The sequence below is a fragment of the Trichoderma gamsii genome, assembly GCF_001481775.2.
Source record: "Trichoderma gamsii strain T6085 chromosome Unknown Scaffold_33.2, whole genome shotgun sequence".
Classification (NCBI taxonomy): Eukaryota; Fungi; Ascomycota; class Sordariomycetes; order Hypocreales; family Hypocreaceae; genus Trichoderma; species Trichoderma gamsii.
This window is the reverse complement of record NW_020171370.1, coordinates 1,169-22,908: the sequence shown is the minus strand read 5'-3', so window position 1 is coordinate 22,908 and position 21,740 is coordinate 1,169. Positions and strand designations below refer to the sequence as shown.

The following is a 21,740-nucleotide window of genomic DNA, read 5'->3' as shown; positions in this document are numbered from 1 at the left end:
AAAGAATACCACCAAATAGCATACTCTCTTGAATCCAACATAAATTTCTCTGAGGCCGTAGCCATCTCGACTTTATTGACAAGTAGAAAGGTGCTCCAGTCACATTTTTAAACCTAACATGCTGTGTGTTACCCATATACTAAATAAGAGCTGAAATGATTTAAAAATCTGAACTATGGAGAAACTCAATCAGAGACTTGTTAGCAAAAAGAATACATCGTTCCTGTGGATTTTGTAGGGTAGATGACTTACATCCACAGTCTTGCTCCAAGACTTGGATACCATATTTGGCAGGGCTCGCTGCTTATTAATGGACACATCAAGTAAATATTGCACCGCTTAGCTCTTCTCGAAACCTAACCTATGTTACGTTATGCGACTTCGTCTTTCGTTATGAAACCCGCTTTCGGGAATGGATCCGATCGAATGAAAGGACATCAAGATGATATATTAGGTTTATTAACTATGATGTTGTTATGTATAATAAGTAAGAAGTAGAATCAAATAAGTAACAGTGAGTAATGTTTTTGCCTGACCTCTTCTAATCCTTGCCGCAGTCCCGAGATTAATTGCAATAGGGCGTAGCCGCAAATCTTATCTTGCCGTGCGGCACTGTACCAGCCCAATTTCAGTGTCTTGTTCATCCCGATTATGCCCATCATTGCCTCCCTTGAAGCTTGCGCTGGCAGTTGCAATTGCCAGGGATATCACCCCCAGCCTGCCGTTGCCAAAATCTCCCCTCGCAGCCCGATGCGCGAGCTTTTCTTTATTAGTTCGTTCGCCATGCTCTTTTTCCGGCACGGCTTGATGCGTAAGGCCAGCATACAAATACAAGAAAACGACAATCATCTCCTCGATTCTTGCCATGAAAAATTCTGCGAGCACAGCTGATGTTGATCCCTCTGCTGTCGAATTTTGGAAGTTTTTGTCGAATATGAGAAGAAGCGAGTTGATTATGCGAACAAGGAGGAACGGTAGTGATAATGTTATGATGACCAGCATTGCAGTCTCTCCACGCCGTTCTGTGACACGGCGCGTAATATAGGCGCCTATCGTCAGCAGGATGAGGAGAATCAAGACTACCAGGTACACAATCACTCCATCCTTTACCGTATCCTGGGTCATAATGTCTGCTGGAGTATCTGCCGAGGTTGCACCAACAATACAGAGGATGAGGGCGACAACAGCTGGTATTTGGACTATTCTTGCCACAAATAAATTGAAAACAATGTTGTACGGTCGCTTAAGGAGATAATAGTATCTATAAAACAATTAACCATGCAGACTTCATAAAGAGCATAAGTGGTTTGGTACTTACACTCGGGATAAAATGCCCAATGTGGCCAGTAAGAGCGGCGACAGACCCAAGAAGCCAAGTATGGTAGCAATCGTCTCGGCAGTATCCGACGTGGCAGTTATCGTTGCAATCTGCGCAGAGCATCCAACGACACGTATGATGCTGAATATCGTGAGAAAGATCCAACCGGAACTCCGTGCCAGCCCGTGTCGAAAAGATACAAATATGCTGCAGATGAGAGCCACAGCGTAGTAAACGAGTTGCCAGATGGCCAAGCCATCACTCAGCGTAACGTGAGCCATTGAGATGCGAATTTGCAGAGATATGTAGTTTGACGAAGCAGAACAAACGCTGCTTGATTTCAGGTTATATATATGAAGGTAACACACCTCATATATCACTGCACGAATTGACCATTCGACTCTTCGAAGCCAGAAGACATGGAACATTGAGGCTTCCCAAATAGGCAATGGCTGAGTTTCGCCCATTCCCATCCAATCATCATTCTCCTGTCGCCAGTCTTACAGGGGTTAGTTGCGTAGACCTTCCAGAGGCTATGCTTAGCGCCGAACTGCTCTCCCGCGATGGTTTAGCTCAACACGTAATTGCGGCGCTGGGACTTGGTGGATAATTCTCCGAGCAGGAGTCTCTTCGCATGCAGTACGCGTACGCACCTTCAAAGCCGTTACCTTTCCGCGCGGGAGTTATACGTCTCTGTCGTCCTTTTTCAGATATTTAGTCCCGTTCCCGGCAATGTAGGCCGAGCTGGTTGCCTGAAACGGCTTTGCTTAAATACATAGGGAGGCGGCGCTGACACAGTCATCGCCTCCTGTCTCTTTATTCTGTCAACTTACCTAACATCTCTGTGTTGCTAGTCAACGCATCACTTTCTTCTTTTAGTAGTTCATGGGCAGAGGTAGTTTCAATACGGATCATGGGTTATTGTGGCAAGCCGAGTGCTGCGTGTGAGCGCTGCCGGCATCGCCGCCTGAAGGTGTGTTTAGGCTGCATTTTGCGTTTGAGACGCCAGTGACATTTTGAGATACAAACCCTAGTCTTTTGTCACTGTTTAAGGGAAAGTTTGAGTGAACTCTTTGTACTAATTCACATGGTTTCAGTGTGATTATAGGACGCCTTCATGCACACAATGTGCTCGAGCCGAGGTCAACTGTCCCGGATACAGAAATTTGCTAGACATCAAGTTTAAGGATCAGGGTGAGGAAGTTATTCGCAAATATCGACCTCCCGCGCGCAAGAAGCGCCCTATCTCAACGAGTAGCGCTGTGGAGCCTCAGCCGTCAGTTCCAAGTAGAGAACCTCGGGACTCGGACGGTTCTGGAGCACTGCGCCTTGATAAGACAGCTTCAATCATTTCAAGGCCCAATCCTGAATACCCTGAGCAAGACATTGCGAGAAGTTTTCTCTATGCTAACTACATGACTGGAGGTCCTCGCTGCGGCCACATGTCATATCTTCTACCGCTGATGGAGAGCTCACGAAACTCGGCTGCTAATGCGGCAGTAAACGCCGTCGCATTAGCAGCCCTATCAAATATTCGCCTTTCCCCCAAGACTATGCGGAAGGCACATCAGGAGTACACCACGGCCTTGTCTTTAACTAATCTAGCCCTACAGGACCCAGTTATGTGCAGGACAGATGATACACTGGCGGCGGTAGTTATGCTTGGCACATTTGAAGTAAGTTGGCCCCAAAATGTCAATGCATTGCCGACTAACCCAGGAGGGAGAAAAAAAGATCATGACGTGTACTGATGGCTCATTTATCGATCGCTGGGTGAACCACATGGATGGCGCAACAAAGTTGATTGAGGTCCGTGGGCCAGAGCAGCTTTCACGGCAAGAAGGGCTGGAGTTATTCACTCAGTTACGTGCTCAAGTGGTGAGTTTTTATGAAGCAGCTGGCATTTAGAGAATCATGCTCATCGAAACCAATATAGAGCATTAGTCGAATATACCAGGAACGATATAGCTCATCAGTTTTTACAAAACTAGCCGAAGATGCCCACCTCGATCAGAATCCCGATGAACAAGTGCTGCACCAGCTTTCTATTGTGATTAACCGATTAACGGACTTTTGCGCCCACTTGAAGAATGGCTATATTGTCAAACCTACGGAGATCATCCGCAAAGCGCTGAAGATCGACGCGGATCTGGTCTCATTAATGATCAGCGTGCCTCCGTTGTGGGAATACGCCACTGTAAACGTTCCAATACTCGATGGAAAGCCTATCGTACAGGGCTTCTGGGGTGATAATTATCACATATATCATACTATTTCCTCAAGTACCATCTGGAACAACTATCGCTCAGCTCGGATCATTATCCAAGAGCTTATTATCGAAACCATCAGGGATCTGGACACTTTGACAAACGATGACATTGGCTCCCCGCAACGCAGCTACTTGGTAAATCAAACCAGACAAACTGTCCTTCAGATGGTGGAAGACATCTGTGCTAGCGTGCCATACATCTTGGGTATGGAAATAGAAGACTCCGGGCACTTGAAAGTCTCTGCTCTTGGCGCATCTATTGCTCATGGGGTAAATATGAAGGCCGCTTTATCGTCCTTTCAAGTTACTGGAGCAGGCGGCCTCACCATCATGTGGCCTCTCTTGGTTGCTGCAGACTCGGTAGTCGCAGGCAGCGAACTTCGCATATGGATTACGGCCTGTTTGGACAAAATTGGTCATTCGATGGGCATCAATCAAGCGCTGGCCATGTCTAAACTGATACAAGATGGGGTTGAGTCTCGGGCTTTCTTATCGCCAGATTATCGAGCTCAACTCTACAAACTATAGCAAATTTACACATTTATAAACTACTCAGTATTGTATTGGAAATAAAGTATACTTCTCCTACTTTTTTTTTAGGTCATATAGACTTGGAGTACTATCATGTTTCCTCCTTTGGTCCAAGCGCAGCAAATCTTCTTCTAGGAAAAATAGTAACTCTAACACCTATTTGCGCCCTGAAACTGGAGAAGCTTACTTGATACATTGGGTGGGGCAGCTTGTCTTATTCATAGCCATCGTCGTCTATGACTGTTGGCCAGTGGTAAGGAATTGTCCCGTGTGTTGCTCTATACTACAGAGACTCTACTTAGCATAATGAGACGGCGTGTATAGAGCTAATAGGCACTTTATATATAGTGTCCCCAGAGGAAAACATTTTGGGCAGACCTTCTTACTAAATTGGTAAACTTACCATGCTCTTGGGGGCGCATTACACGAGTCTTATCCTATATACTACTTTTCACAGCGACGGTTTATCAAAATTGCACCCCTGAAAGAATAGCCTCGTATAACGTGGATGCATCGATAAGGCGAACAAACGTTGTCACCTTAATTGAACCAAGATCGATAGACTAATCTTGGCTGATACGATAAGGGAAGACTTTGAACTATCAAGCTTATGTCCTAGCTTCAAATAGTAGCGTTACATGAAATCCATTGGGAAGGGTGGAAGGGCTACACGTATTCAAGGTGACTGGACTAAACGTGCGACAAGCCATAGTTTAATGGTCCAAGTTTCACGACAGCACACCTGCATTAAAGCAAGCACATTGTCCTCAAGCCATCACACTTACCATTCTATAAGCTCCGCAAAGAGCAACAAGCTAGAATACCTTGAAGAGCGTTAAAAAGCATTTGTCATAAAGCACTGTGAGAGGTAATAGAAGAGACGGCTTGCTCATGGCCTTTGCTAGATGCGCCAAGCCTGAGCAAAGTGAGCGTGAGCTCCGGGTACTAATGGCAAGAATCTGAAAAGCGTATTACGCAATTTCTTCGTATGAGAAAGCACTAATGCTTAATCAGGTATATCAATACGTGTAACGCCGCTAAGATCATCATTCTGCTACGGCTGGCAATTGGCGAAATTTATACTAAATAATTAGCAGCTGATTTGAAGAAGATGTATTAAGGGAGGTTTCTATAACTAATCAAAGGTCGTTGATTACAAACAAATCTGCTAGAAGCTTAAGAGGATGTATGACAGACGCTACAGAAGGATTAGTACATTGAGTACTTGATATACCTATTCAAGGCATTGCCATAAACTTCTAATTCTGACACTTCGTCTAAAGTGTGACAACTACGCTTCTCCTGAAAGCTATGCTAATAGTATACGAATCAAAGTGCATGATGGACGGAATGCTCTGGTGAGGGGTCCTTCAGGCGACAACGCAAGATTTTCAACAAGCTTCCGTAGTAGTTCCTTGGGGATCTCGGTCCTTGATACAGAGTGAAATTATGGATGACTACCTAGCTGTTTTGCAAGAGTCCACGCACAATATTGGACCCGCAGCTTACCCCATCCATGGAACAGCGTAGCCCAAGTGTGGTTAAGGTTTGATGTTAGATCCTCGATGAATATGTCGGTTTACGGCAAGGCGTCATGGCTTCCCAATAAGGGAATCTTTACCTAATGTGTTCTGAGCAGGCATACTGGTAAGGGGGCTGACTTGCTTTCAGATGATCCGTTGGCTCTACGCTGTATGCTAATCTATCTTTCAACGTCAGCCGCTCAACGTGACGCTGACATAGTGTTTAAGAGGAAATTAACAGCAACAAAATCAGGAGAAGAAACAGCAATACTTGGCAAAACTGGTGGCCTATTATTTACTACTGTCAAAATAAAATCTATTCATGACTATAGATTGCACAGAAACTTGTCATGGCGGAAATCCGCCTTTGTCTCAGGATCGACATGAGGCATTGCGAGTTTATTTGTCATTTAGGGTGCTACGCTAAGTTGACGCTTACAGGGCTCATTATTTGAATTCCAAATTCTATTGGCCCTCCGCTTGAATCGGCATCCAAGAATAGCACAAAGTGTATTTTTGGCTTGTTGTCGACTATCTTTTTCCAGATTATTAATCATTCGGAACACAATTCTCCACCGTTAAGCGACACGATCAGTATTTTCCCAACTTATACCTGGGCATGATTCATGACGGTAGTGGGAGTAACATAGAGTTAGGTTCACTATATGCTTATAGACATGCGTGGCGGGCTATTGCAATTCTACGTCTATTTGGTTCTGCTAGTGATGCTTCGCAATGAGTTCAGGCAACCACGAAATTGCCAACATTCATCCTTCGGATTGGGATTCTTAGCTTGATGTCCACCACTTTTACAATCCTTCAAACTTAGATTTCACCCAAGTATTGCTTGGAAAAGATTACTATTTCTTTCCTACTGCCTGTAATAGGCCACTATCGCATCATTATTTGCTTACTTACTTGGTCTAGATCATCCAGCCCAATTATCAATCTTGGAGCCTGGTTGTGACCCTGGTCCTTCGCATCTCTGAAATGAGCGCCGAAAGCAAGTCCCACTTACACGCTTAAGCCCGCGCGACACTTGCTCATGACTACCTAGTGAGATGAGCTAATACTGCTTAGTATTCAATGTCATTAACCAGCCTCACATGGCATTTGCAGAACGGGATGGCTAACGTACTGCGGTAAAAAGAAGGAACAATCGACAATGTTGATTCTATTATTCTGCCCTTCGAAAGTTATTCGAGTTTACAAATGAATACCTTTTTAGGAAACTTGACTTTCGCAATGAAGCGTTTTCGGACTATTGTCTCAGCCTCAAGTTCGCCAAAAAAGTCGTGCATGAGTGTAAGCACTAGTTGGCGCTTGCCCGAACCCCATGGCCACTCGTGTGGACGCCAAAAGTGACACGACATAGTTGAGATGATGAGATTTTCCGGCAGTCATTTCATTGGAAAAGAAACCGGTTTGGCAAGGAGATGCCTGCGTTGCCAGCGCTGTTTGCTTGTTGCAAACGACACTAGCCGTGCTCTAAAGTCAGCCAAACACTAAGGAAGATAAAGAACGAACGCCAGAGTCTTTGATGAGAGCGTCGCTGCAAAAACTCTGCAGCTTCAAGTGAAGGTGCACAACTGCTCTTGTAGAACTATTTTGTCTATTTACTGTATGAGATGAGTTGTTACTATCTCGAAGCCAAGCCACTATTTCGTCAGTGCTCTGCGTCCAAGATCTATCCCAGATCCCCATACTCCATACATACTGCTCAGCCCCGATCGCCGTTTTGACCTGTCTCTCTTTTCTTGTTGCGTTTCACAACATGGAGTAAACTGCCCCAACAATTAGGTGCTAGCCACAGAGCCCCTGTCCGCAAGGGCCACAGAGCCTCGACAACGGCAACAGAAAAGGGAAGTCTAGGAATTCATTGGCGCAAGGCTCTGCAAGTCTAGCGGCAAACCATGCCCCTCTGTGCCTATTTTTGCAGCAGGCTATGCGCTTACCGCAAGCTAACGCTCCACCACGTCTTCCCCCCCCAGTCTAGGGCGTAGATGCGAGTGTGAAGAGATGAAGAATGAAGGGAGTCACTCGATAAGGACCACTCCATAGTATGTCTTAATTTCAATGAGGCTCTCGGCTGACGGCACCAGGGCTGGCACAATCGCGCCCGACGTGGTCTAGCTTTGCTTGTTTTATCACGCCAATCGAATTCCTGGTAGGGCTTCCTGGCTGTGATAGCCAAAGGTATTAATACCATAAGCTGCATCCAACAACTTTTGCTTTTGGCATTCCTGTCTCAGTTGCAAGACTGTATAGTTGGTTATATTATATTTGCAAATAGAATCACCTACCAACATGGCGGAGAGAGAAAGTCTCGAGCTTACTCCTCGTGAGAAGCTTCGGCTCATGAAGAGCCCGCTTATCGAGGATGCTTCCGAGCGGCGAGGATCAGAGCAACCGAATCTCAGCGAATTTGGGGATCGCTTCAGCGACCCGACCATACAGTTTCAGAGGGTAAGCTTTCAATAACAGGCAAATATAGAAATACGATTCGATTCTGATGATGGTTTTTGGGGTGTAGCATGAAGAGGCTGGTATGCTGGAGGTATTCACAGACTTGTTTTTCGCCGCAAACTACGTCGTCTTTTCGAAGGAGCTGGCAGTCACCAGTATCGACCGACTCGGGTCTTATGCTGGATACTTTTGGTGCGCAACGAGAAACAATTGTAACATGGGAGTGATGCGGATTTGCTAATCTGTTTCGTGCAGTATGCTGTGGATAAGCTGGCTTGTCGTTGGGCTTTACGACGTTAGATTTGTGACAGACAGCATATTTGGTACACCTTTTCTTCGCCCAAGTGGTTTTATGTATGCCATTTTCTAACCGTCTTCTATAGAACGACTGGTCCGAGCTGTTCACCTTGGAGTCTTTGTGGGATTCGCAGTGGTCGCCCCGAAATTCAACCCAAACGACCAGGATTTGTCTTCTATGAGGGCAATGTGTAGGCTCTTGTACGCTCTTAAAATACTGATCATATACTGATATTTCTTTTTGATAGCTCTCATTCTGATGGCCTCTCGACTGGCTTTGGCGATCGAGTATGCCAGTATCCTATGGCACCTGAGAAAATTTAAGCGCACCCACCTCCCATTCTACATCCAGATTGCGATCCATTTCATCGCATCAATGATCTATCTCGGTATTACATTCCGCTTCAGCGAAGATAAACAGAGCCGCGTGTTCATCACGTGGTACGTTGTTGGTTCTTTGGAGGTTGTCTTAACCCTTGGGCTATCGCTTGGGTTCTCTGTTCTCAGTCTTGTCAAGACTCACTTGATGAATCGTATGAGCCTTTTGACGATTGTGATTCTCGGCGAAAGTATCGTTGCTCTGGCTGAAAAAGTCGTCATCATTGTTGAAGGTCCTGATGCGTGGGGTAAGTCTGTTGAAGTATTTTGCAACATCGCTATCTGGCAAGACTAACAATATTCCTTCTTGACACCAGATGCTGCTACTATTGGAATCCTGACTGCTGGCGTGGCAACAACTTACATGCTGTTTTTGATCTATTACGACTGGATGAAAACCGCATACCTCCCTCCGTTGCGCCAAATTATATGGACACTGCTTCATTTTCCATTCCATCTCGCACTGGTTCTCTTCATGCAGGGATTCACCCAGTTCATTCAGTGGTCCAAAGTAATAGACGTCATTAACCATCTATCAGTCAACTGGATAGTCGAAGATCCTCGCGCACTTGAAGATACTACCAGCGTTGAAGTGCAGAAGAATATTACGGAAGAGCTCAACGAGTTCTTCGAGTTGTACCATCCCGAGTACTCCGATACAAACGATCTCATCAGCGATGCACTGGCCAACATCACAGACATTCCTAATTCCTTTTGGTCTAAGCTGTCAAAAGCCGAGGTTGAACCCGACTTCTTTCTGCCAAACGACACAACTACAGATCTGTTTCAGAATATCATGGATTCCCTTCAGACCGCAATGTACAACAGCATCTTTTCGACTTTTGAAATTGACCTGGAAGGAGAGATTAGCAAAGAAAACGAAGAACAAGGCATCGAAGACACCTCAACAAATGCCCAGTTTGCATCACAGGTCACCGACGAGACCTTGGAGCGTTATTTCCTAGTGGTATGTGCCTTGTGCTACACGCAACTTACAAATGTGTCCAGCTAACAATTATCAGTTCACTTATGGCTATGTCGCCGCTGGTCTCTGCCTAGCACTCATGACTCTTCTGGCAGTCGTTGCCAGAGTCACTCCCTGGAAACCCTGGCCGGTCATCCGCACAATCATCATCTTCCTCTTGGCTCTAGGCATGGGCCTCGTTGCGTTGCTCAGAACCAACGACGACAAATTGAATGCCTATCTCGACACCCCTTGGCTGTTGCCCACGCTCTGTATCGCTTGGGGCGTTGTTCTCATTCTCACGCATGTCCCCCACGACGCCCCGATTTTCTTCAAACGACACGGCCCCATTCCGATGCGCCGCAGATCTCGTGAGGATAAAACGAGCAGCGAGTCCGAACACGCTCAACCCATGGTCAGCAACATGCAAGGGCCAACCTCTTACAGTGGAGCGTCAGGCATGCCTTATGAATATCGGCCTGCACCACAGCCTCCTCACAACAACGATTACGTTTAATCGCGGAGTTGACGGTTGAAGAAGCCACAGTGCAGGGTTATCCCTTTTTATTTCTTATTTTTTGCGAACGGTAAACATAAAGTTTCGGAGCGGCTTGCACATAATGTGTAATATTAGAGGAAAATATGCGCGAGCGAGCGAGCGAGCGAGCGAAAGTTTAGATACCACTTTGTCGAAAGCGACTAGATCTGTATATATAGTTATTCAATTTTCATTCAACTTTTCTCTCCATATCACGTTGTCTACATAACGTTTGAGGCCTTGTGCCAATATCCTTGTGCCTCTTTCTTATATCCATATCTAGCGATATTCTAAATCTGACGGACATTTCTTAGTTATGCATAGAGATTTGAGTATTGGCTGAGCTGGAGCTCCTCAGTCATAGTGCACCACAGCGCCAATTACTCGCTCATCTCTACTTGTTAAGCTTAACTTTTATTTCCTCATTCTTCTCGCCGTCCTCTAATTTTTTTCCTTTTCTAGACTAACGTCGGAATCTGGCAGAGTCATTTGCCGCTTCCCCAAGCGCACCCCACTCGGCCATATAGCTCGGAACGGTCTATTTATTGGCTGGTTGCCACTTGGAACACATTCGATTTGCAAGACATCTCGATTCCTGTTAGCTGTGCTTTGATATTCTTCATCTTCTCTCTGCCATATATCCATTGGCAATTTTCCAAGTTGCCGAAAGTGCTGTATCGGCATGGCGCAATATGATGTCCTCGTCACAGGCTCGTCGGGCCATTTGGGCCATGCCCTCATGATAACACTGCCATCACTCGGATTCACCCCAATTGGAATCGACATTCTCGCTTCTGCTACGACTACTTGTGTCTGCTCAGTAACAGACCAAGAGATTATTGCCGAAATCCTTCAAAAACACCCCATCAAGCACATTCTTCACACGGCGACTCTCCACAAGCCTCATGTTGAATCTCACACCAAAGACGACTTTGTGCAAACAAACATCGCAGGAACTCTGGTCCTACTCGAAGAAGCAACAAAGCTCGGGAATCAACTAGAAAGTTTCGTCTTCTTCAGCACAACCAGCGCCTTCGGAAGCGCTCTCAGCCCCAAGCCCAGCTCTCCAGCGGCATGGATAGACGAAACCGTCACACCCATCCCCAAAAACATCTACGGCGTGACAAAAGTCGCCGCTGAGGATATCTGCCAGCTCTTCCACAAACAGCATAAACTGCCGATTCTTGTCCTTCGCACGAGCCGCTTCTTCCCGGAGCAAGACGACGACGAAGACCGACGCAACTCAATGGAAGATGACAACTTGAAGGTCCTGGAGATGGCATATCGCCGCTGCGATATCAAGGACATTGTATCAGCAACGGTATGCGCAATGAGCAAGGCGAGGCAAATTGGTTGGTCGAAATACATCATCAGCGCACCGCCACCTTTCTCAAACGATGCGGAGACGCTGGCTGCGCTAGATAGGAACCCAGAAGAAGTGATTAATAGAGTGGCGCCTGAAGCTGCGGCGGTATTTCGTGAGAAAGGATGGAAATATTTGGATCGAATGGATCGTGTGTATGATTCGAGCAAGGCGGTTCGCGAACTTGGCTGGGAGCCTGAATACACGTTTTCGCGGACGATTGAGAGGATATCTCGAGGAGAGGACTGGCGTAGCGATCTGGTTGGAATTGTGGGAAAGAAGGGATATCATTCTGTCAGTCATGGAGTGTATACTGCGTAGAGAGTTCTTTGTTTTGGATGCAATGATATTGTTGTATGTAAAGCTTTTGGTCTCAGTAGTCCCATCTTAAATCACCATGTACCATAGACTATATGTATAGTAGCTTATCAACTCTTTCCTCCTTTTCGCTCTGCTCCATAATATCTAAAAGACAACTTCGCTTGAAGTAACTACTGTAGAAACTCATCTCTTCCCTGTTCTTTGAGCACATCTTGCACAATCCCCAGCACCTTGGCATGCAATGCCACAGGCGCAGCCACAAATCCAAAGTTGTTGCTCAGCTTTCTTCCCGCTGAGAAGTCAATATCCTTTCCATGCACGTCAGTAATCTTTCCACCCGTCTCTTCAAAGAGAAGCATAGCACCCGCATGGTCCCAGGCCTTTGCATAGCGATCACGACGCTTATACACCCAGACAGTGACGCTGCCTATGCTGAGTGCCAGAGCAGCCCATCGCACAACCCAAGGGACGACGTCACTGCCGGGGAATTGAAGCCCCAGGCGCTGAGCAACAACGTCGTGTACTCCGTCGAGAGCTGAATCAACAAGGCCAGTACATGTGACGAAGCCACTATGGTTCCCTGCAAAGGTTGACGGTATTGAAAGAATCGGGCTCTTCAGCTCTTTGTGATGTGAATCCAAGTATCTGTAAAAGGCACCGTGGCCTTTGATGGCAAACAGGATGCAGCCACTGCCTTCAGGATTGGCACTTTCGTTTTTGAGATCGCCATTGTGCCGTAATGACAGGTTCGGACATGAAACAGCTCCAAAGGCCTGTTTGCCGTCGACAATGAGGCCGACGTTGATGGCGTACAGCTGGCCCTTCACATACGTCTTGGTGCCATCAATAGGATCAAACACCCAGACCCTGCCGGATCCAGGTCCTCCGGGGCTGCTCGAGCCGGCCTGGTCGATCAAGTCGCACATGTGCTCCTTTGACTGGGGCAGCTTACAGGCACCCTGCTGGGTGAATTCGTCTTGGGCAATGGTGTTGAGGAGGTCCCAAACGCGAGTCATTAACGCATCGTTGGCGCGTAGATCGGAGGCATCTTCTTCGCCCACAAAGGTGTCGTTGGGGAAGATTTCTTTGAAAGAGGCAATCAGGAGAGCTTGAACAGCAAAATCGGCAATGGTGACGGGGCTGAGGTCGTCTTTGGTGATGGTGCCCTTGTCGTGGGACTTGACGATGAGTTGGCTGAGCTTGGAGGCCTGGATGAGGGCGCCAATGGCGGTTTCGACTTCTTTGGCGAGTATATCGGGGGGTGGAGCCTCCATTATGTGTTATTTGGTATGCTTCTTACTTGAAGTAAAGGACTGAGAACGAAAACGAGAGACGACAAATGCGAGGCTCACGCTATTTGAGATCAATGGGAACCTACGTTGGTTTTTATCTAGATCAAAATTATGGGGGCATGTCACTGCGAGCTACAGCGGCGTTAGTGCCTGAAGGGAGGCCCCGGTTTACAGCAAGCTCTGATAGATGCATGAGACATTTCACGCTTGTGGATTTAACGCAGCTCAACGCTTCTGGCTGCCAACCACCACGCCCTTATCTTGAGTCTGTGATTCGTGCTGCTTTCACTGGTTCTTGGCGAGAAACCCTGCTCTTGATCGAGCCTGTAGAATGACGCTCGCAGGCGGCAGCAGCAACTAGCCTTGAAGCCAGCGACAAAAATGCCGGCACGGCCAAGCCCCATGCAACGATGGCTCGCCTCAATGCTGCCGCCATAACGCCTGCGCCGGGCTACGAGCCATTCACGCTCCAGCCGCTCATCGGGCACCTGCTCCAGACTCGCCGCTGCATCCCGGGCTCCATTTTTCTGGTCGAGGGCATCGACGTGATGCCCGTGGCGGCTGCGTCGCCGGATGAGGACGACTCGCATGCCATCCGATTGGTGCTGGGCGACGGCGAGCTGTGCGTTCAGGCATTGCTGCATCCCGACATGTTTCACCTGGTCGAGCAGAGGGACGTATTCGTGGGATGCTGCGTCAGGGTGGGCGACTTTATGCTGCGGCTGGAAGAGCCAGATGGGGGTGGCGTCTTTGGAGAAGGAGGGGAGGAGGAGGAGGAGGAGGAGGATGAGGATGGAGCTGAGGATGAGGAAGAGAGGCGAGAGAGACGGGAAGAGGACGCAAAGACCATGGCATACCTGATTGTGAACGAGCTGGAGACTTGTGGATGGAATGAGACGTACATGGCCTTGTGGCGAAACCGTGAGAAGAGCAACAGTCTCACGGACAGTACCAGCGCCAAGGGGGCAGCAGTCGTGGAAGAGGATCGAGACCAGGGGGCAGCACCGGGCGAGGCAGCCACCACAACTCCCAAGGCATCCAAGCCACAGAGCAGCAATGTGGTTAGATTCGCGGATCGGCCAGATTCACCGTCAGTCAGCACCCCTACCAAGACACCGAGCAGGACGCCGACCAAGACGCAGGGCAAGGTGCAGGAAAAGGGGAAAGCCAAGGTTAGCTTCCAGCTGCCGGGCTTTGACAATGACAATGACAATGACGACAACGATGATGACGAGGATGACGAGGACGACGAGGACCTGGAGGAGGCATTCGAGGCATTCGAAACACGCACATTCCCCCTTCGGAGTGCCATTACTGGTGCTCGTAATCGTACTGCTGCTGCTGCTGCTGCTAGCACCAAGCCAATGACACCAACATCGGATGCAAGGGAGATGGCGGCGGCAGGCGACATTAACACCGACAAGTCGCAGCAGCAGCAGCAGCAGCAGCAGCCCATTGCGCTACCCAGAGACTGGCATAACCAACAGGTCCCTCTCAAGCTCACAACCCTGCGCCTGATCCCGCATCTGCCGTATGCACAAAACTGGTCGTGCAACGTGCTCGCCATCATCGCCTCCCTCTCGCCCGTGGAGTCCTCTCATCTGCCGCCAGGAAAGCAGCGAACGGCTCGCATCGCCGACCCGTCGACGGCAAAACAGGTGCATCTAACGGTATTCCTGGACCCGGATGGGTTCACGCCCAAAGTAGGCAGCGCGGTGCTGCTTGTCGGCGTAAAGAACCACCGCTTCGATGGCGGCAGCTTGAAGAAGTATGCTAGCGATGGGAAGAAAGATGCTGGCGAGAAGAGGTGGTGGTTTGAGGACCCCTGGGAGTTGGAGTGGCTGGACGTGGCAGGGATCAAGGAGTGGTGGAAAGGCATGGAAGAGTATTACAGGCAGACGGGACCGGCACGAAGCGAAGGCCTAGAGCAAGCGTGAAAGGCACTACTGCTGGCTTGGAAGAGAGTGTGTGGGGGATCAGTCGTATGACTTTTGCCTCCTTTGTCTTTTGAATCAGTTATGATCTTGTAATGTTTATGCTAATCTAATGCTGGTATAATATTTGGATGGTTGAATATCAGTGTATAACTCTTTACACGTGTCACTACACACATATCTTGAGTATAAACGGCTGTGCTGTTGCTGTCAATGTGTGGTATTATCCAACGCGGCGTCAACCGCAAGGTGTGTGAGACTGCATCCAACTCACCGAAGAGACACAGCCGGCTATTCCAGTATAGTCCGAGCTGCATGCCGAGCTGCATGGCGGCGCCCTCTATTAGACAGGCTGGGCCATCCGGCTGCCCCAGACTCCACATGGCCTCGATCAGCGGCGTAACGACATGCAACCATGGTCAGATGGCGCCCGGCAAAACGAACGCAAAGCATGCCCAACATCTCATATTCATGACTGTTACCGGACAGACAGCCAATTTATCGCACATGATAAGGCAGCCTTGCTTGTATGCGTGCCGGGATGGCAGCGCAGACCGGGGAGGATTAAGGTATGGCGCTATACAACGTAGCAACCTGTCGCAGTTGTAGTTGCATGCATGCACGCACGCGAGTAATTGCTAGAACCATGGCCGGCTGCCCGCAACATTCCTTGCTCGTGCTGTCTTGGCAATCAACCGCAATTCAGGCACAGGTACCCAACCCAGAGGGATGAGGTGCCGCCAGCCCCATAGTAGGGCAGCGACGCCGATCGACGAACAAACGATGGACAGGAGACTCTCGATTGACAGATTGACACACAGATTGCGAGATTGAGATACGCCTAATACTCCGAGTACTCCGTCTTCTCCTGGAGCCAGAGACAGGCATTAGACGCAAGGGCGGCGACTTGTCTGATCTCGGCATGGAACCGAGCCACTGGGGTGGAACCACGTGTGTCATTTAGGTGCAGTTTTCTTAATAGAGCACATGCGGTGGAATTGCAGCCGTGTTTGCTTGTACTTATTTTTGTCTCTTGACTCTTTGTATTACATGTATTACATGTATTTGGTTGTATTCTTTTTGTAATATGCAGCTACCCCTCTCCGCCTGAACTGTGGCTTGCCTTGGCATGTTTCGATCTCATGTCCTCTAGCAGAGGCCTGGGTTCTCAACCAGCGGATATTGAAGCCCATATAAGTACCAAGATGCAAGCAGTTCAGCTTGTGTCTTCCCCTGCCGGCCTATAATTGAAGGTCCTTGGCAGGACGTTGGAGGCTCGCTCACCGAAATACCTACACGTGACGGCCTGCTCTACGGCACTCCCCGTCCTGCTCCCCGGCTTCTGCGCTACTGCCGACTCTCGTACGAGTATCCGCCCCGTACAGCGCGCGTACCTCGACTTCAGGCTCTATCGACGGCAGCCGAGAGGCTTCAGCCACTCAGTACCACCTCTTTTCTTCTCTTCTTCTTTCTCATCTATTCTCCTCACACTCCTGGCTGAGAGTAGAGGAATAATTCTGTGACCTTTTTCTCGGCTTTTTCTCGGGCGGCTTCCCTGGTCCATTTCCGCTTTATTTCAACCACCCAAAATCATGTATCCAAACGCTCACATCAAGATCCTCAAACGCTCCGTCAATTTAGTGCCCGCAGACGACTCGATCCCCTCGCCGCCACGCTCGCCGTCGCCTCCACCGCAGCCTCCACCTTTACCCTTAACGCTCGCCCAGCGCATGAGGCAATCCCAATCCCAATCCCAGATGCCAACTGATCGCCCCAAGCGGCGCGACTATGGCCCGCGGCGCAGGCGAGAGTCGCTCGACGCCCTGCTCGACGGCCTCAGCTCGTGGGACCTGCTGCACATCCGCAGCCGCTTCATCGACGGCTCCGTGCGCCTCGATGGCTTCGCCGGCCTCAGCGAGCTGCCGCCCGAGGTCTTTGCCTACATCATCCCGCACCTGGACCTGCAGGACGTGCTCAGCTGCTATCTCGTGAGCAAGGACTGGCGCGAGGCCTGGATGCAGGGCGCCGTGGCCTCGGCGCTGTGCAGCCGCTTCTTCCCGGGCCTGCTGGAGCTCTACCACAACGACGTGCCGGACCGCAACCAGCTATTCCGCGCCACAGCCCAACAGTACATGCGCAAGCTGTACGTCAAGCGGTCCTTTATCGCCTGGGACGTGGGCTGGAGCAGCGACATCTTCACCAACGCTGAGGACCCGCCGGCGAGTCGCCAGCTGGGCAATTTGCGCGAGGTCAACTTTGGCTTTGGGCCCCTGACGGTGCACTACAGCAGCGGCAAGCTGGCGTGGCAGCCGGATAACTGCCATGTCATTGTGGATGATTTGTACACGAGAGAGAGGTCGCGGTTCAGCTTTGGCATGGACTTCATCTCGGGGCGGCCGCTGCAGCTGCAGGCTGTGACGGACAGCTTGGTGGTGCTGGCGACGAGCCTGCCTCAGCATCAGAGCAGACACCGGACGACAACTGACAACGGGCAAACCATGTATGTTATATCAATCTTGCTTGTCCATATCATACTAAACACATTCTGTAGAACAGTGTTTCACCTGCAGTTCCGGCAGTCCAGGAATGTCGTCCTCCCGGGCAAGTTTGCCCACTGCTATGCTCAGGGCGACACAGTGGCGTTTGTCACCAGGCAGGGCCATGTCATCATGTGGGGCTGGAGCGATACTGCCTACGAGCTGAACGTTGATCACGAGCAGCACTTTTTCGAGCGAGAGGGATGGGAGAGCGATTTGGGGGGCATCCCGGGCATCGTGTTTCACCCAACAGACACGGACGTCGTCTATGCAGCGTGGCTGCATTCAGCCTTGCAGCCCGGTAAGCATCACTCTGACAACTTTCTCTCAAACTTCTTCAGGCTAATACATCGTTGTGTCACTACATTGTAGATCCTCTTATCCACATCGTCGTCGTCATCAAGTTTGAGCGTGGCAAGCCGGTGAAACGATTTGAATCATCCATCTCTCATCCGGAATACCACCGCGACCCTACGACCAGGTATTCGTGCCCGGCCATGCGCCTGACGCTCACTGCCCAGAAGATGGACAACTACGGCGGCTACGCGCTTGGCATTGTCCAGCTCGTCTTGGACAGGGGTAACGCTCCATGGGCAGACAAGCAAGCCAAACCATATACCGACTGGCTGTGTGTCACCTTTAACGTCTTGACCGAGACTTTCCTCCACATCAAGTACGAGAGCCGTCGGAGGCCGAACCCCGCGCAGGCGAGACACTTTGACTTGTGTGCATGGGAGGACCAGCTTGTCATCAGCTGGTTTGACGAGTACCTCGTCAGCCAGGGTTATTCCCACGGCCTGGAGTGGCTGCAGCCGGTCCCCATTGGCGACGGCCCCTCTCGCTGCGCTCACACAAGCAAAGTTTCCAAATCAATAATACGCCAGCAGGTGGAAGTCGAAGACTACATGTCCGACCATGGCTTTGGGCGCAGGATCTTCATGGACAAAGACTTCTTCATTGCCACGACGGGCCAGGGCTTCATGCTGATTTCGTTTAATGAGAGTATGGATCTTCCCGGCCTGGCCACCAGGGATGAGAATGGCAAGGTGGCGAGGTGCAAGAATCCGCCGCCGGCGACGGAGGGAGAGGACATTGAGCCGCCGAGAATGTCTGCATCGTGGGACACGCGAAAGGTGACGAGTTTGGTGAGGATTGCGCTGGATAAGTTTCCGGAGAATCAGCTTGATCAGCCTGGGTGGTGAAATGGCTGGCTGAAAAGGGTGATGAGTGATTGAATTGATAGTTGTGAGCCATGTAAGTGACATACTGCGAGCATATTTCTCTTTGTCTCTTTCATGGCGCCGGAAACGACTGCGATGGAGTTTTATTTAGATGGGCTTGGGAAAAGGGACAACAAAATAGGCGATGGTAGGCTAGCGTAGCGATGAAATGAGTTCTTTCTTCTTTTTTTATAGCATCAAACACGACTTAAATGAGTGATTCGATCGATCTGCAATTTTTATCTTGTGTCTCATACTCAAGTGCAGTCTCATGATCACGTTATGCTGCATCTCAGAAGGGTACAGGACCCAGCCATCGCCCCTAGCCTCCCCTAGCACCCGTCCTCAAGCGTAGATCCCCAGCCAACCCCCCCTGAAGGCTCCACCGCCGCCGCTACGGAAGACGCGTTCCAGCGCTGATGACGGAGCCCATTTACGGCCTTCCCCAGACTTTGGCAGTGAATCGTCGCTATCAGCTATCGCTATCGCGTCGATAAGAGCTCGACTTGTGTCATCCGGCCATCCATCCATGCTCCACCCTTTTAAACTCGCTCTTCCCATCAATGCTTGCTCTTCCGCAATTCCTCGTCGTTTCAGTCTCTTTGTGCCCCCTTTCTTCGTCGCGCTCCTTTTCTTCTGTTGTTATTCTTTCGTCTTTCATCTCGAGCCTCGAATCAAGCATGCGAAGCCACTGATCGACTCCATCTACTTCGACCGATTGATAATTCAATTCCCGTCTCTTCGCACTGCTGATCGCGCGACGAATCTCCTCCGAATCGCCCGTCATGCCGACCTCGGCGTCGCCCTCTGACCAGCAGCACTTCATCTATCCGAGTCCTCCCACCGCTACCGACGATGACGACCGCTCTTCCTACCTCGCCAGCGACGATGAAGGCGACTTGTCCTCCAGCGTGTCCGACCCGCTGATCCGCCGCCGCCAGCGACGGTCCAAGCAGATTGCCCGCTTCATCTCGCTGATATCTGCCACCATTGCTGCTCTTTGTGCCGGATCCATCGTCGTCTTCTCGCTCTACGCGCCAAAATTCCTGTCACGACTTCATTACACGCAATTCCAGGTCAATGGCGTCGCCATCGGCAGCTCCGTGGCGCTATACCTGCCCATATCAATCATGGGATACGTCTGCGATCGCATGGGCGTTGCGCCGCTGGCTCTTCTGTCTGCTTTTTTGTTCGGAGGAGGCTACGGACTCGCAGCGGGTATATACAAGAAGCTAGACTACGAGTACAATACGCTTGGCAAGTCTCATGGCGCAGAGAACGGCTGGTCATATCCGCTCATGGTGCTTGCCTTCATCATGATTGGAGCCGGCACCTGCGCCATGTACATCAGCTCCGTATCGACGTGCGCCAAGAATTTCGGCAAGGGCAAATACAGAGGCCTGGCGCTGGCCATGCCCATCACTGGCTTTGGCCTCAGTGGCATGTGGCTGAGCCAGTTTGGCAGCCGCTTCTTGGCCGAGAAGAATCCCGACGGGTCCAGGGGCGATGTTGACGTCTTTCGCTTCTTCGTTTTCCTTGCCGCCCTTCTGTTCGTCGTTGGCATTCTCAGCGTCTTTACTCTCAAGGTTGTCGACGAAGAAGAGCTGATTGAGGAGGCCATTGAAGAGCTGGAGCAGAGTGGGCTCCTAGACGGAAGCTCTCTGCTGGCGCGATCCGAAAGCCGAAGATCTAATGGAGGCTACGGCGCAATTCCGGCCATTGCTCAAGACGACATTACAGAGGAGGTTGACGACGACGCAAAGTGGAAGAAGAATTGGGTCCTCAACGCCGAGACGCGTCGTTTCTTGTCCGACCACACAATGTGGCCGTTTGCCTTGGCATTTCTGCTCATGATTGGACCCGGCGAGGCCTTCATCAACAACCTAGGCACTGTCATCGGCACTCTCACGCCTCCTATCACCGAAGATGTCAACCACGGGACCTCAGCTGCCACTCATGTTTCCATCTTTGGTGTTACCAGCACCATTGCTCGTCTCACGATTGGCACCCTGACCGACATCTTGGCCCCAGCACCAGAGACTCAGCATATCCAAGTACCTCCTTCGCGACCCTCGTCTCCGCTTAAGCGCTTTGCCATCTCTCGCGTTGTCTTTATGCTTTTCTTTGCTGTCTTACTTGCAACCGGACTACTATTCCTTGCCAGCGGTGCTGCTCAGAATCATGCCGACCGATTCTGGGTTGTCTCTGGCCTTGTTGGAGCGGGCTATGGAGCTGTCTTCTCTCTTACTCCTCTCATCGTCACAATCATCTGGGGTGTCGAAAACTTTGCTACAAACTTCGGCATCATCGCTATGCTGCCTGCTTTCGGATCTACATTCTGGGGCCTTGTCTATTCGGCCGTTTATGAGGCTGGATCGAGGAGCTCTTCCACTGATCCATCGCAGCCTGGTGATGGCGGGTCTGATGACTCCGTTTGCTACGGAAAGCATTGCTATGCTGTTACGTTTTGGGCAGAGGGTGTCTGTGTGGTTGTTGCGTGTTTCCTATTGCTTTGGGCTTGGAAGGGCAGAGGAGGCTGGAGTCAGCGTGGTATTGTGATATAAATGGGCTATTGTGTTTTTTTGAAAGCTTGCTTCACCATACACTGGCTTTTTCAGATTGTAGCCATCTTTTCATTTTTCTCTACTTCTCTTACGCATATGTGTTACCACCATCTAGATTGGCCTTCTCTTTCTCTATTTCCTCTTTCTCTTTGTTTCCTCTTTCTGCATTCATTACGGAGAATCTCAACGGGACCGAAATTGAGACTGTCTTCGGGTTCGCACCCA

At 49.9% G+C, this 21,740-nt stretch overlaps 8 protein-coding genes across 8 annotated transcripts; 6 read left to right on the top strand and 2 right to left on the bottom strand.

Moving 5' to 3' along the window:
• Positions 1-594: 594 nt before the first annotated feature.
• TGAM01_v208139 (hypothetical protein) lies at positions 595-1,599 on the bottom strand (the record flags this gene model as incomplete). The annotated part of the gene is made up of 2 exons (XM_018809433.1): positions 595-1,261; positions 1,319-1,599. The coding sequence occupies 2 exons, from the start codon at positions 1,597-1,599 to the stop codon at positions 595-597; spliced, it is 948 nt and encodes a 315-aa protein (XP_018657317.1).
• Positions 1,600-2,231: 632 nt separating this feature from the next.
• On the top strand, positions 2,232-4,115 carry TGAM01_v208138 (hypothetical protein; the record flags this gene model as incomplete). The annotated part of the gene is made up of 4 exons (XM_024550262.1): positions 2,232-2,291; positions 2,416-2,994; positions 3,041-3,196; positions 3,255-4,115. The coding sequence occupies 4 exons, from the start codon at positions 2,232-2,234 to the stop codon at positions 4,113-4,115; spliced, it is 1,656 nt and encodes a 551-aa protein (XP_024404969.1).
• Positions 4,116-7,948: 3,833 nt separating this feature from the next.
• TGAM01_v208137 (hypothetical protein) lies at positions 7,949-10,263 on the top strand (the record flags this gene model as incomplete). Its single annotated transcript, XM_018809431.1, has 7 exons — positions 7,949-8,107; positions 8,175-8,299; positions 8,363-8,430; positions 8,491-8,595; positions 8,653-9,030; positions 9,100-9,749; positions 9,805-10,263. 7 exons carry the CDS (start codon positions 7,949-7,951, stop codon positions 10,261-10,263), a joined length of 1,944 nt encoding a protein of 647 aa, XP_018657315.1.
• A 703-nt stretch (positions 10,264-10,966) lies between these two features.
• TGAM01_v208136 (hypothetical protein) lies at positions 10,967-11,968 on the top strand (the record flags this gene model as incomplete). The annotated part of the gene is made up of 1 exon (XM_018809430.1): positions 10,967-11,968. One exon carries the CDS (start codon positions 10,967-10,969, stop codon positions 11,966-11,968), a length of 1,002 nt encoding a protein of 333 aa, XP_018657314.1.
• A 170-nt stretch (positions 11,969-12,138) lies between these two features.
• Positions 12,139-13,242, bottom strand: TGAM01_v208135 (hypothetical protein; the record flags this gene model as incomplete). Its single annotated transcript, XM_018809429.1, has 1 exon — positions 12,139-13,242. One exon carries the CDS (start codon positions 13,240-13,242, stop codon positions 12,139-12,141), a length of 1,104 nt encoding a protein of 367 aa, XP_018657313.1.
• A 428-nt stretch (positions 13,243-13,670) lies between these two features.
• TGAM01_v208134 (hypothetical protein) lies at positions 13,671-15,197 on the top strand (the record flags this gene model as incomplete). Its single annotated transcript, XM_018809428.2, has 1 exon — positions 13,671-15,197. The coding sequence occupies one exon, from the start codon at positions 13,671-13,673 to the stop codon at positions 15,195-15,197; it is 1,527 nt and encodes a 508-aa protein (XP_018657312.2).
• A 1,589-nt stretch (positions 15,198-16,786) lies between these two features.
• Positions 16,787-18,933, top strand: TGAM01_v208133 (hypothetical protein; the record flags this gene model as incomplete). Its single annotated transcript, XM_024550261.1, has 3 exons — positions 16,787-17,694; positions 17,746-18,032; positions 18,104-18,933. 3 exons carry the CDS (start codon positions 16,787-16,789, stop codon positions 18,931-18,933), a joined length of 2,025 nt encoding a protein of 674 aa, XP_024404968.1.
• Positions 18,934-19,736: 803 nt separating this feature from the next.
• On the top strand, positions 19,737-21,515 carry TGAM01_v208132 (hypothetical protein; the record flags this gene model as incomplete). Its single annotated transcript, XM_018809426.1, has 1 exon — positions 19,737-21,515. The coding sequence occupies one exon, from the start codon at positions 19,737-19,739 to the stop codon at positions 21,513-21,515; it is 1,779 nt and encodes a 592-aa protein (XP_018657310.1).
• Between the last annotated feature and the right edge of the window lie 225 nt (positions 21,516-21,740).